Raw genomic sequence first — 15188 nt, 5'->3', positions numbered from 1 at the left:
CAACATTATTTCTCCGTTATTGGATCAGAAACATTCTAAAAAGTTCCTTTTTTAATGTAATAAATAAGCCTAAATATGCATTCCCAAATTTTAACTATGTTTCCTGACTCGTATATGCCTGTGACCTTGAGACGTATTTTTGAAAGTGAGTTGAGAGGGGAAATTTAGTATTCAAGACAAGAACAGTTGTATTCAAAACAGACACGCTAAATGGAGAACTAAAAAGTATGAACATTTTTTCGGCAACATTGTGCAAAAAGTATCAAATCGCACACAATTTTATTTTTATATAAATGTTTCTTATTCACAATTTACTTACCCCATGAAAAGCAGACTTCCTGTTAAGATGTAAAGATTTAAGTACGCCCTTACTCAATGTGATAAAGTTATAGTGTTTGTTTTTAGGATGTGTATTTACAAGGTGCTTTACTGTACGCTGATGACAGTGATGTCTGGTTCTGCAGCCGAGCTGCATATGTGCAATGTTTAACGTGTATGGCAGACTCCTTGATCTGAGGAGCATCTTCTGGATCTTTCTGTTATACATAAATATGCCTGTTAGCACAAAAGATAAAGTGGCTCTGCATTGCTCCATCACACCAAGAGGGTACGGATGGAGATACTGTTCCCTTAATCCCTCTACGGGTTATGGGCTCAGGCGGACGTCTCACCGGTACGGAGATGAATGAATGAACGCCGAGTATCAAGCGGATTCCTTAAGCTTCTGAACGAAACTTGCCAAGTATTCAAGCTACCGTTCGAAGAAAGGTTAGAGAAATGAAAGCGAGAGCTAACCAGAAGTTTGCTAAAAAAAGAGTTAACTGAGCCCAAAAAAGGCGCTGAAAGCAATGAGCAAACTAGCAACATGGCTAACAGATCAGCAAGCCTTCAAACAGCACCGTTAGTATTTGACGGTTCAGACGAAAAATATAAACCTTTCTTCGGATATTTACACAGCTTGAAGCTCAAAGAAACGATCCTTAATGAGCCTATGACTGAGGAGCAAATAGCTAGTGATCAAAGCAAGAACCACTACGCGGAGCTAATAAGGTTGATAACGATAAGAGCTTGTCGCTCGGACAAAGGCAGAGAAGCTCTGAAGATTCTGAGAGACCACTACTCGGGGAAGAGTAAACCCAGAATAATAAACCTCTACACAACGCTAACGAGGTAGAAGATGACCGAAAATGAGTGCATGACAGGCTACATTATAGGGGCGGGAAACACGACCACAGCTCTTCGTGACCCCAGTGAAAATATGAGTGACGGACTGCTCATTGTCATGATCCTAGGTGGACCCCCCGACTCATTTAATCCACTTGCCATGCACATAACTCAGAATGAAGATAATGTAACCTTCACAGACATCAAGGAGGCTGAGGTTCTATGAAGAGGCAGCAAAATGAGCAAGACAGAATAAAAAGACGGCTTGATGAAAACCTACACAAAACAAGAACAGACGAAAACTAAAGGACACACCTACCAAAGAAAAGAAGAAGAGGCTGATGGTGGACAAAGGTGGAAATAAAGAGGACAAATAGCAAAAAAGTGCAACCAAAAGCTGTGGTGCACCTTTTGCAAAAGTAACACACATAAAGAGAGCATGTAAGAAGAAAAGGAGACAAGATGAGACGTCCGGAAGGTAACGGAGATCATGAGTGGAAGCACAGACCACTTCTTCAAGGCCAAAGCAGAGACACCAGCAAGCAAAGTGAAGATGAAGGGCACCATGGTCGACGCAGGCGCTACATCCCACATGTGAATGGCATCAGGAAATTCACCGACTTTGACGAGTCTTTTAAACCAGAGAGGCACACAGTGGAGCTAGCCGACGGGACAAAGGTAAAAAGGAAAAAGGTCAATGGTACAGCGCAGCACAGAGGAACAGCGTTGATAAACCGAGTAAACTGCACTGGACAGCAGCACTGGGCGTATCTTAGAGATGCCCTCTTCATGCCAACGTATCCCCATGACACCTTCTCGATGGCAAGGGCAACAAATTGGGGGACAACCATCACATTCAAGAAAGGTGACAATGACAAATGTAAAGCTGTTCACGATATTCAAGGTTGGCATGAAATCATGGGTCATTGCAATTTTGAAGATATGAGAAAGTTGCAAGGTGTGGTGAAAGGAATCGAAGTAAAAGGGGATATACATAAACAGATGAACCCATGCAGACTGTGTACAGAAGGTACACAAAATAGGGAACCAGCTAGAAAGGCTGAAAAACCACTACAACTAGTACATACAGATCTAGCTGTTCCTGTGCAAACTAGTTTAGATGGGTACAGATACGCACAGTCTTTTACTGATGACTACACGGGTACCATTTTTGTATACTTTCTTAAAGCAAAAGTAATGCAGTTTGTGCAACTGAAAAGTTCATAGCTGATGTAGCACCATACGGTGAAATAAGGTGCATTTGTTCTGATAATGGGACTGAATTTACAAATCAAGATTTTCATGCACTTATGACCAAAAACACAATCAGACACAAGAAGTCTGCGCCATAGTCACTTAATAAAAATGGTACAGCAGAAAGGGGCTGGCGTACCCTTTTGGAATGAGCAGATGTTTACTGATGGAAAGCGGGTTGCCAGGTAAGTTCTGGAACTATGCGATGCAGACAGCAGCTTATATAAGGAGCAGGTGTTACAGCAGACGCACAAAGAAAACAGCGTATGAGATGTTAACAGGAAAGCAACCAAATATTGCTAACATGTATAAATCTGGCTCCACATGTTTGGCTTACAAACTAGAAAAGGGAAGTTTGAGTCAAAAAGTAATTAAGGAGTTTTTGTTGGATATGACAAGTATAGCCCAGCTTACCTAGTCTCCTACCCGAATGAGAATCAAGTCCAGAAACATAGGCTGGTATTAATTAATTCATTATCTAATCTTTTTGTCCCTTTCAGGGTCAAGGGGCTCCTGAAGCCTATCACGGCGACACGCAGGCGAAAGCTGAGGAAACCCTGGACAGTTCGCCAGTCAGGGCCAACATATGCTGGTAAAGTTCATTAATAGGGCTACAAGTGAACAAGAAACACAAACACCAGAGCCATTTTTGGAGTGTGTTGATGGGATGTGTCCTAGAGATACAAATGATGATGATCCAGCAGAGATGGACAAAGAAACAGGTAAAAATCTTGACACTGACTGAGAGGTTCCTGAAACTCTCTCAAAAGAGACAGAACAATCCTGTGTGGAGAAACCCCGGGAGACAGCTCAAAGAAAGAATCCAACACGAACCAAAAAGAAACCGGCTTATCTCCAAGACTTTGACACTGAATGTAATGACAATCTCCAAATGTGTGTAGATTTCTGTTACAGAGCAGTATGTGATCTCCCCAATACCTACCAGGAAGCAGTAGCATCAGCAGAGTCAGAGCAATGGAAGTATGCTATGGAGGAAGAAATGAAGTCACCGATAGACAACAATACTTTCACCCCTACCAAAGCAGTGGGGGGAAGGTGGGTCTATACTCTTAAAACTGACACTAACGGAGCGGATAGATATAAAGCAAGGTTTGTGGCTAAAGGCTAAAGCCAGAAAGAACGGACAGATTTCAGTGAGACTTTCTCACCCACTGCAGACATGACAGATGTGAGAGTAGTGATGCAAAAACCACCATAGGCAAGTTAAATCCAACACCAAATGAATGTCAAGACAGCCTATTTCCATGCTCCAATAGACTGTGAAATATTGGTGGAACAACCAGAACGTTTCGAAATGAAGATAAAATCAGTGCAAAACTGGTTGAAACAACAATCAGGTTGAAACTGGCACTTATTACTGCACAAGCATTTGACTGAAAATGGTTTTGAACAGAACCCCGCTGATCACTGTCTGTATAGGGAAAGGGAGAATGAGAAAGTAAATCTTGTGATTTGGGTTGATGACCTTATTCTAGCTGGAAGTATTTTAGATTTTCATCTAAGGCAAAAACCAATTCAAAATGTCACAGAGACGATGATAAGATCTTAGAAAGGTTTGGAATGGAAGACTACAAACCAAGTCTTGTGAACAGAAACTGGTCTATTCTGACAACGGCAAGAAGATGGCAGATGTAAGAAAGTACAGAGAAGCAGTAGGACGTCTAATCTACTTGTCAGCTTGTACTAGGCCGGACCTGAGTTTTATTGTGAGCAGATTCTGGGCAATTGGGAGATCCTACCACTGGAACAATGCTAAACATGTTCTCAGGAATCTTAAAGGTACTCTGAAAAAGGAATTATGCTTTGCCAAAAACTCTTTAGGTATGCTAGGCCTCCAGGTTTATTGTGACACTGACTGGGCATCTAATAAAGAGGATAGGTGCAGTGTTTCAAGATATTGTGTGAGTCAGAGTGAGAAAGGCTCGCTCATTTCTTGGAAAACAAAAAGGCAGCCTACAGTGGCACTCAACATATGAAGCAGAATACATACCTCTAGACAGCAGCTTCACAAGAAGTCTTTTTTTTAGAGAAGTTACTCACTGGCCTAGATGGGTGCAGCTATGCAAAGACTAAAGTAGTCAAAGACACATCAAGGCACCATAGCGCTTGCTAAAAATCCTGTTAACAGTCAAAGGTGCAAGCACACTGACAGCAAACACCATTTCATCAGAGAGATCATGACAAGTGGTAAAGTTCTGTTGAACTACTGTCCAACTGATAAAATGACTGCTGATGTGATGACTAAGCCAGCACCAAAGCTGAAATTATAAAGGTTTTACCAGAATTTGTTTGGTTTTTAATTTGTTAATGTTCAACTGATAAAGTGAATCAAAATGTAACGCAGTGAGCTAAGTTCGAGTGGGGGTGTTAAGATATAAAGATTTCAGTGTTATGGTAAATTTAGAGAATGTTTGTTTATAGCAGTGTTTTTCAACCTTTTTTGAGCCACGGCACACTTTAACCTTGACAAAAATCCTGCGGCACACCAGCATCCAAAATTTTAAAGTATAAAGAAACTCTATAGTCTGTATTGATCTACAGCCCCTCCGCAATCTCATGTGCATTTTTGGGATAATTATTGTGGCAGAAAAAGCTGGAAGCTGCAGCTGTTTTTTCTAAAAGATGTAATAAAAGTTAAGTTAGGAGACTTAAAAACTGATGTGTGTTCGTTGTGGTTTCAAGACTTTTAACAACGAAGACTCATTGTCACTTTAACCCAATGCATCATGGAAGATGTCGTGTGAAAACTGCCGTAGATCATTTGTCTGAGCTTCATTGTTTTGTTCACTTGTTCCACGGTCTGACACCGGATTCTGTGGAAAGCTACACCGCTAAAGACGAGCTTTAGCTGGTATTTTTGTTGGAATTAAGCGACTTTATGAGCAGAATCGGAACAAGGAAGTGAAGACTTTAACCCAGGGGTCGGGAACCTTTTTGGCCGAGAGAGCCATAAACGCCACATATTTTTAGATGTAATTTTGAAAGAGCCATTCAATATTGAAGTGTCCCTTTCCCACACTGAGGCACGGAGACTTAACTTCTTTTGAGGTTATTTATTCTGGTTACTGTAGACCTGCAACAGACGCCGTACAATTAATTCATTAACTCCTCAATCTCTCCCGTCGAGACAAGAGCGCTTCTCCCAACCTTTTCTTCCCTCCCATTTCCCTTATTCGGCCCATAGCTGAACCCCATTGGTCCAAACTCCCCAACGACAGGCTGAGCGACAAAACTAAGGGCCAATAAGATCTCGGCATGATGCATTCCTTGAACTCCGGAACTTATAACGCGACCCAACAGCCACCACGTTAAACTCAGTCCGCTACAATATGTTTAAAACGAAATATACAAGTAAATGTGTGCATTTGATGTAATTTCGACATTTTTAAAATACAATAAGTCTGTGGACTCTTTTTAATAACATTGTTATGCTGTTGCTAATAAATGATGAGTATTTCTTTGCATTAATGCGACTTCTGGTGCTGCATGGTGGTTTTGCTGATAGTCTTGTCTGGCTGATACGTGGTGAGTTTAAGCTTCATGCAGGCGCTGAGACTTCCATCCGTTAAACGTGATCGTATGTTGGTCTGAATGTTCTTTAGATGTGACAAAGATGCATACGTGGAGCCAAACACATACTCACGCTGCAGTGAGTGACAGGTTGTGTTTTAATTTATGACAATGTACCCACTACCCCCCCCCCCCCTTTCTTCCTCACATCCCGTTCCTGCGACTGCTCGCTCTTTCTCAGAGACGCAAGCGTGCAGTTGCAGGGACGGCAATTCACAGGATTCAGGCTGTTACAAACTCGAAACTCGAAACAAACTAGATAATAGTAAACTGATAGTGCTGGCGTAGATATTTTTTCTCCAAGCACCGCTAACACTGCGTGCCCCTCTGGCATCGCATCGCGCTCGAGAAGGACTGGTCTAATGAAAAAAAGATTTTATAATTAAACATTTGTCTGCGAGCCAGATGTGACCACCAAAAGAGCCATATATGGCTCGCGAGCCATAGGCTCCCTACCCCTGCTTTAACCACTTCTGATTGGTCAGACTGATGGCATGTGATTTAGCTTTCAAGAATGATTGGTGGAGACAGTTAAAGGGGCGGTACTTTTCCCAAAATAGTTAAAACTACGGGTAAATCGCGGTCCCGTCATTCTTATCAAAGTGTCTTTAATAGAATCAAATAAACACAAAGAAAAACGTATTTTATGATCTTTCACATTCCTAACTACTCAGTGTTTTATCAGGGCCTGTTTGAATGAAAAAAGAGCTGATATCCTGGAGATGGAAAATGTTTTTAGATCAGTTAATGAGGACAATATCCCAAGGCACACTAGTGTGCCGCGGCACACTGGTTGAAAAACACTGGGTTTATAGGACGTGTTCATAAAAGGTGCTTTACGGTGTGGGTACCAGATGTTCTCGGGTTGCCGGATGTTCTCGGGGTCCTTCGACCAATGATGACGTCACACTATTTGATTGGCTGTAAGTTGCCACGACCAATGAGTTAACGTCGCTAAGTTTTTTAAAAACTTTATTGACAATTGCGGTATCATACATTAACAATGACATTAACGTTAACAACGAACAATAACAATATAATGAAAATTGCTTCGAAGATCAGTCACCATTGCCAAACATAACATATTAACATAGAAAATAAAGAATAGAGGGGGGAAAAGAAACAATGAACATAACACACAAATAAATAAAACCATAAGTAATATAACGGAACATAGAAAAAATCTAAATAGTCTAATACTAGTTAAGTTAGGGGTACTCGTGAAGTTTGTATTTCTGAACAAAACAATTTCAAGCCATTCTTCTTTTTCATATAATGAAGTGATTGAAAGTAAAAACAGAGCTCTTTATTAAATGTTATAAAAAGTGGTTTGGTCTTCAAAACTTGACCTCACCAAGATGGCGGTGCTCTCCTCCCATGAGAAACCACGTGATGTCTCTTCTAGTGATATAACTCATTGGAAGGACCCCGAAGGACCCCGAGAACATCCGGTACCCACAACGGTGAGCTGATGAGAGCAATCTGTGGTTCTGCAGCCGAGCTGCGCATGTGCAATCATGTTAAACGTGTATGGCGGACTCCCTGATCCGAGGAGCATCTTCTGGATCTTTCTGTTATGAATACATATGTCTATTAGGCACAAAAGATAAATTGGCTCTGAGTTTCTCCCTGAGGATACGGATGCAGATACCATTCACTCCATCACTCTGCACTTCCCATCATCCACCTATATTATGTGCTTTCCCTCTCGCTAGTTACAGCCGCTCACAAGCACAACCCAGCATTACCGTTGCAGCAAAAGTGGTGAACAGTATCGGAGCCATCCATCCGTACAGTTTTTAGCTAAAATGCCAGTTCTGAAGAGGGAAACAAAGACGTTAATGGATCTATTTGCAGGTGGATGCAGTAAACAAACCTGCTATGTGTAGCTGAAGCTGCGGGTTCCAGCTGCTATCCAGCAGTCTGCGGGGACGACAGAGCTCCTCCTCGTTCTGGACAATGGTTCCTTTAACAGCAGAAAGTTGTTCTCTGACAGAACCTTCCTGAGGTTCTGAAGACATGGTTCCTGCTCCGATCTTCAGCTCCAACTCCCACAAACACCGCCGTCCTCTTCACTGCAGCTCCGATCGATCATCTGCTAGTCTCACAATCACAGCAATCCACGTTGTCTTTCCGTTCAACACTTCTTCATTCATTTACGACACTTTGGAAAATGCTGAGAGTTCCCAAACGAACCACGTATCGTCCCTTCTGTCCAAAAACCTCACAAACGTCCCAACAAAACACAATCGTCCTCTCAACACAAGCTAACGCTGCTAGCCTGCTAACAAGCTAACGCTGCTAGCGCCTCGCGCTGTTCTTCTGTGGTTTTTGGCGTCTTGCAAACAGCTTTATGGTGCATTAGCGCCGCCAGTCGGTGTGAAGTATCAACCTCCACCTCCAACACTAACACTAAACGTCAGTTATAATGTACCGTACTCTGTCAAAAATCCAATCAAATGTTTGTGACTCAATTCCGTATTTACAATACAATATTTATTCTATATAGAGATACATTGTTTAAAATGACTAAACTGCAGCTGAAAAAAAAAGAAGAAACAGAAGTTTAAAAAATCAATTTGTCTTAAATAATGGTTTGGAGCATCAGAGTCTGTAGACAGACGATCATGATGATCAGATGTTTGCAGCTGCTGCAGCTTTCAGCCTGGAGCTTCTTCAGATGAAACAGTGATGCTGGAAACAGCCTGGAGATGTTGTGAGTCCATCACAGGGTTTGGTCTAAAGCTCCAGTGCAGCCTCTCACCTCCTCCACCTTCCTCTTTGAGGCAGCAGAAGCTCCTCCTCTTCTTCAGCTGGATGATGCTGTCCTCCACCTGCAGCTGGACTATGACATCATCACTGACCATGTGGCCTAATGGACAAGGCGTCTGACTTCGGATCAGAAGACTGAGGGTTCAAGTCCCTTCATGGTTGGAGACATAAATCAAAGACATTAATTCTTTTGAAGTAAGCAAGCAATCTGTGCTGGTATGATTCTTTGTGATTCACTTCTACGTCACAGTTTGATTAAATTCATAAAACTCCAACAACAAATCCAGTTCTAAAAAATGGCCATAGTAATGAGTCTGTCAGAAATGTCAAATAGTGGATGGAAGTGCAAAGTAAAAGAAAATGACAACAAATAAGGTTGGGAGATGTCCCTTAAATTGGCCGTTGACGATGTTTGCTGTCAACCATCGGGATGGACGATAATATCGTCGTGAAGGGGGGGGGGGTATTTTTAATTTTTCGTTCCTATATAATTGCTATTCGTTATTTTACTTTATTACTTTATTTATTTTATTTCCCAACTAATGACTCATCCGCAATGATCCAGTATAACCTGAGGGAAGTGGCTTCAACAAAAGAAGTAACAAACAAAATAGAAAAGAAGTAGTCCGCTCCCCCACTTAAATAGTCAAGTGGACCGGCGGAGCGCGGATTTACAGCTTTGTGTTTGAGGGGAAAGGGGGAAGGGGTGCTTTGTTACATGAGCGGTATGTGTGGGAGATTTAGGACTGCGATCCGTCCCGCAGCTCTAGGGGTACGAGCTACTGAACTCAGAACCGGGTCTAAAAGTGTGTGTCTGAGCACAGCTTGGACCGTCAGCACTCACACACAGTGGCGGTGTGTGCTTCAAAGCAGAAATGTCGCTCAGTCCTTAGAAAACGTTCAAACAATCACGTGGATTTGTGTTTTGAGTCGTGTCCCGACAAAATAAAGGCTGATGTTATTCCTACATGTTTACGTGCAGCCAGGATGCAGATTGCAGCACCACCCAAAGCTAATGTTGTTAGCCCGTGTGAGCATACTGCTAATTCCGGCTTCTTTCTGGCTCAGATCTTCAACAGAAAAAGCGTTGACCACACGGATTAAAATTAAAATGATGAGCGAACAGGCGCTTCATAATAATTGTAACATTATTAAAAGCACGTTTAGAAGATCGTCTCTTATATTACGGAGCTGACATATATATGTATATAGCCGCTCGGCGGAAGTCATATCCTCAGTCATTCCGGTTTGTCAAACCCTACTGCACATGTGCGAATGATTTATTCCGACCGAAAGTGTGACCCATGTGAACGTTTGTTATATTCTGAAAACATTTTTCTGTGACCATGTACACGGTTGGATTCTAATCCGACCATTGATCCTATCAAGATATTTCTCACATGTAACCGCGGCTTATGGTGTCGACTTCAACGCCAAAATGTACATGATTTCGTCTCTGTCACCGAAACAACACATTGCGCTTCGCCGATTTCTGGAGTCACCATGGAAACGCATGGTGAAAAAAAGAGAACGCTACACTTAGGCTAGACGGAGTCTGAGATTTTAATGACGGTGTATGAAGATTATATGTCCATCAAAAAAGTAATACGGCTGAATCATCAGTAAAAGAAAGAGTTTCTGCTTGTAGGAAAAGAACAGACAAAGTAATCGCAGGAGTTTCTGATCTTATTTCCATTTTCCTTGTGACGCATACATATATATATCACTGGCCAATCACCGTGTCCCTGTGACCAAGGTCTAACAACAAGACCAATGATTGGCCAGTGATTGGCAGCAAAGCACGCTGGGAAACGGGACGTACTGCTATTGTTGTTATGCTACAAGCTAAAGGTAAGTGCTTTAGGCGAAGCATCCAGCTTAATATGATATTTTTCAGATTTTCATCGAGAAAATAACAGATCGACCATTCTTGCTTTTATTTTTACCCCTATTGAATGCTCACAGAGACACGGAAGTAGCGGCAGGAAGCGGCTTTTGCAGCAAGATGACTGAGGGCGTACCAGATCATCATGTGAATGAACGTGAATACGATGGATGCTTTTGTGCTTTTTGAAATAAATAAATCTGTTCTCTAAACATCCTCCGTGTCTTCAATGCAATGTAATGAGACACACACAGAGAGAAATGTGAAGGTATCTGCTGTAAATCTATGACGTAAATTAATAACAGGAAATGATCGGCTAGTCAGTTAGCATGGAGCCTAATAGCCTTCGAATGTAAAGATACTGACTGCTAAAGTTAATAAAAGACAAGTCCTGAATATTATTATTCCTATTCGACCCTAAACTACAATATCAGCTGTCTGACAACAGACCAGCCAGTTGCCCAAATGCCGGCATACATGATCAGAGAGCTCTGCGGCGGAGCTAGTAGTAGCCTAGCAGGAGCTATCGTATGACAAAGCAGCCTAGTTATCATAAATCTTTTGATATTTTTCTTATATTCATTGAGACGGTAATAAAGTGATCATTTTTGTTTTTAATGTTCCTTTTTTGAACGAATATGGGTCACAGAGACACGGAAGTTACCGCTGAAAGCGGCTTTTGCCGGCGTACAGAGAGCATATCCGCGTGAATGACTTATGGCGTGAATAATTATTGCGTTCGAACGGATTAATTATTGCGTTCGAACGACATAAGTATTGCGTTCGCACGAGTTAATCATTTCGAGGGAACGGAATAGTATTTTGAGGGAACGCAATAGTATCTTGTGGGAACGGAATAGTATTTCATGCGAATGACATAATAACCTGTGGGAACAAGATATTAATCTGTGGGAACAAGATATATTTTTATATCTTAATGTCAGGACACGGGCTCCGTAGTGATAAGAGGTAGAGGTGCTAAATAAACTCATCATCCTCTCATTCACTCTCACTCATGGTGCAGAGACGCAAGCATAGTAGGACAAAATAACTCGGCAAAACACTGTAAAACAGCTAAACAACTAAACACATTTTGTCACAAAGCCACACTTAAACCCAAATCCGTCCAGACAGGCAAAGGGAATGGTATCCCACAATCCCTTGCGGTGCAGATCTAACAGCAGCACCAAAGTTACACCTACTTGATTGAATTAATTTGAATAAAAGTAAAATAACTGTCTGAAAACTACATGTTATGTTTAAACTGACTTAACAATGATTTATCTTAACTAAAGCAAATAATTAAGTTAGATCAAAGTAAAAAAGTTTATCTTTCCAACATCCATATGTGGTCTTATCACCCTCTCATGGTGGAAAAAGTTTCATCTGAGCTTCTTCATCCACTAAATCATCTTCAAATGGACACGCCATGCTGCTTCACCTCTCTGAAAACAAACTAATCTTCAACTAAACCTGCTCCGGACCAGGTTAAGTTCAGAGCATGAGTTGCTATGGCAACTTGACCTACCCTGAAACATACTTCCATTTCTGGAACCTAAAGTTGAGGTTATCAACTTCCTTAGCCTCAAACTTACCGTGGGAGCTAGCATAACCTGCTTTCTGGAATACCCCCCTGGGCTTAGATAGGTGGGAGTTTTGTTCGTTATTTTGGCCTTGAATCCCCCGGAAGCCTTTTGCTTCACTTTTAAGTTCTTGTTGGTTTTTATTCATTAATTTGTAAATAAATTTGTTATTAGTATGGGACATTCATTTGGTGTTTTTGTTCATTTAGATTTGGTGGCCAAAACATTTAATTTTTGTGTAGTGCCCCTCTAGTTACCGCTAGTCCAGAAATGGGCGTAACAAAGGTAAAAAAAAAGAAGAGTGACTTAGTTCACACATCAACAAATAGTCCGCACACAACTATTTACAGATTGGAAGTATATTCGTATATTAATGATGGAAGATTTATCTTACAAGACGTATGCACACAGATATGTAAACACGAGATTTGCATTGCCAATATTCTTGAATTGGAGGGTAAAAACAATCCCCATGCCATATTTGTACAAAAGTGAATAGGCAGGGGGGTTAAATGAATGTGTGCTTCTTAGAGTGCACCTTGATCACATTGAATTCTCCAGCAAAGTCAGGAGGCCCGGCACCCCACACCCCAGAGCTAGGGGTAGCAGTCGGGCAGTCGCAGCCCGGCTGATGCAGGCATCCAAGAGCCCCACCGCCAGACAAGGACCATGGGAGCAACCAACATCATTTGTTGTTGTTAAATAAAAGACAGTCAGCCTTAAAAGCTCAACCTTTAATGAAAAATCCATAGTTGCAGGACTTCTTACAAATAAAAATCGTATTACAAATAATGTTTAAAAATAATTTCTAAACAATTTAGAAGTTTAAGACCTCTTTGACATGTAATTTAAATTATTTAGAAAAGCCCAACAATAAGTCAATAGGAAGTCAAAAACAATAATAAATAATAACAATATTTACATAATAAGTCAATAATAAATTATAATTATAATAAATCAATAGTAAGTCAATGAATAATAATAAGACAGTGGCTCAGGTGGTTGAGCGGGTCGTCCAATGATCGAAGGGTTGGCGGTTCGATCCCCGCTCCCACCAGCCAAAATGTCGTTGTGTCCTTGGGCAAGACACTTCACCCTCCTTGCCTCCAGTGTGGCTCCACTGGTGTGTGAATGTGTATGAATGATCCTGGTGATGGTCGGAGGGGCCGTAGGCGCGAACTGGCAGCCACGCCTCTGTCAGTCTGCCCCAGGGCAGCTGTGGCTACAACCGTAGCTCACCATCACCAAGTATGGATGAGGAGTGAATGAATAATGGGGAGTGAATGAATAATGGACACAATGCAAGCGCTTTGGGTGTCTTGAAAAGCGCAGATAAATCCAATCCATTATTATTATTATTAAGAAGAAATAACAATAAATCAACAATACGTCAATAAATAATAACAATAAATAAATCAATAGCAATTCAAAAATGACAAATAACTAATAAGTCAATAAATAATAATAAATCAATAATAAGTCAATAAATAATAATAATAACAAATCAGATTAAGAAATTGAATGAATCAATAATAATAATAATAATAATAATAATAATAAAAAGTCAACAAAAAGTTAACAATAGATTTAGATTTACCATAAAAACACACATACACACACAAACCAAAGTAAAACAATAGATTTATACTGATTCATGTGAGTGATCAATTTGGTGTAACACAGATGGTATGGTGTCAGGTTTCAAGCAAACAGTCTGGCCTCTCAACAAAATGTGTTTCCCCAAAATGTTTTGAACATGTCCAGACTGTATTGCTAGTTGGTAACCACAGTGATCCATCTGGGTTAACTCTTTTGATAGCGAAGGCCCACTTTTTCCTTCAGTCTGAATCCATTGGAAACCTTCAGAAAAGTTCAGTCACTGAGTCAGAAATGTATAAATCTATATTACTATAATAGCCTAGCATGCTGTTTGCGGGTTTAGCAAAAATAAAGTTTACATTTATGTCGACAGCAAATTATATGTAAATCATGCAGCATGTTGATAATAGCCCTGCAGCATTAAAATAAAAATATTATAGTATTTACCTGTGAAATGTTCTGCCTTTCTCCTTTTGGACTCGTTTCTCTGATTTTGGTAGTTGAAACCCGCACAATGAACTGGTATTATGCAAAATATCTGTTTCACATGCATGCACTGCAGTAGTAACTTGACCTCACCAAGATGGCGGTGCTCTCCTCCCATGAGGAACCACGTGATGTCTCCTCTAGCGATATAAGTCATTGCTTCGGCGGTTAGCAGGCTAGCAGTGTTAGCTTGTGTTGAGAGGACGGTGGTGTTCTGTTGGGACGTTTGTGAGGTTTTTGGACAGAAAGGACGATACGTGGTTCTTGTGGGAACTCTCAGCATTTTCCAAAGTGTCGTAAACGAGTGAAGAAGTGTTGAACGGAAAGACAACGTGGATTGCTGTGATTGTGAGACTAGCAGATGATCGATCGGAGCTGCAGTGAAGAGGACGGCGGTGTTTGTGGGAGTTGGAGCTGAAGATCGGAGCAGGAACCATGTCTTCAGAACCTCAGGAAGGTTCTGTCAGAGAACAACTTTCTGCTGCTGAAGGAACCATTGTCCAGAACGAGGAGCTGGAAATGAGAAAAAAACAGCTTCAGTTCCACGTTATAGGTATGTTCACGTCTTTGTTTTCGTCGTCTGAGCTTCTGTCTGTTTCAGAACTGTGCGGCTGGATTGCTCCAATCTTTTTTCGCCGTTTTTGTTGCACAACCTAATGTTAGATCGGGGTCGTAAGCTATTGAGAGAGAGTGTAAACAAAAGGATGATGGGAGGTCAGCGGCGGGCGGTTACACCCGCGCACAGACAACTACCCCTGGCTGCAGCCTGCAGAATTGCTCAACATAGTGGACAGTGTTCCAGCATTCCACTATGTTGAGCAGTTCTGCAGCCAGGGCTTACTCCGCACAGATAG

General features: G+C 41.3%; 2 protein-coding genes, 1 long non-coding RNA gene and 1 other non-coding gene across 7 annotated transcripts in view; 3 read left to right on the top strand and 1 right to left on the bottom strand.

Annotated features, from left to right (window-relative positions):
- Positions 1-15188, bottom strand: part of LOC110013798 (uncharacterized) — a 65358-nt gene that overhangs the window by 12988 nt on the left and 37182 nt on the right. For 3 of the 4 annotated variants that reach the window (XM_078937106.1, XM_078937113.1, XM_023962632.2), the window contains exon 1: positions 7886-8474. The exons of the other annotated variant lie outside the window; for it this stretch is intronic. In XM_078937106.1, the coding sequence (XP_078793232.1) occupies positions 7886-8030 (145 nt within the window). In that variant the 5' untranslated portion in view covers positions 8031-8474. Of the gene's footprint in view, positions 1-7885; positions 8475-15188 lie in introns of those variants that run through there. 4 annotated transcript variants of the gene reach the window in all.
- LOC101169095 (uncharacterized) overlaps positions 1-15188 on the top strand; it is a 107742-nt gene that overhangs the window by 80263 nt on the left and 12291 nt on the right. Inside the window, exon 2 of the mRNA XM_023962456.2 lies at positions 14842-14887. Within this exon, the coding sequence (XP_023818224.2) occupies positions 14842-14887 (46 nt within the window). The remainder of the gene's footprint in view (positions 1-14841; positions 14888-15188) is intronic.
- Positions 8871-8943, top strand: trnar-ucg (transfer RNA arginine (anticodon UCG)). The gene has a single exon. It is a non-coding gene; the product is annotated as a tRNA-Arg (tRNA).
- LOC144988502 (uncharacterized) lies at positions 10346-10878 on the top strand. The gene is made up of 2 exons (XR_013652428.1): positions 10346-10632; positions 10747-10878. It is a non-coding gene; the product is annotated as an uncharacterized LOC144988502 (long non-coding RNA).

Source organism: Oryzias latipes, chromosome 2 (assembly GCF_053564925.1).
Source record: "Oryzias latipes strain Hd-rR chromosome 2, Olatipes_Hd-rR_3.1".
In the NCBI taxonomy this organism is placed as follows: Eukaryota; Metazoa; Chordata; class Actinopteri; order Beloniformes; family Adrianichthyidae; genus Oryzias; species Oryzias latipes.
This window is presented reverse-complemented; position numbering and strand designations above follow the sequence as displayed.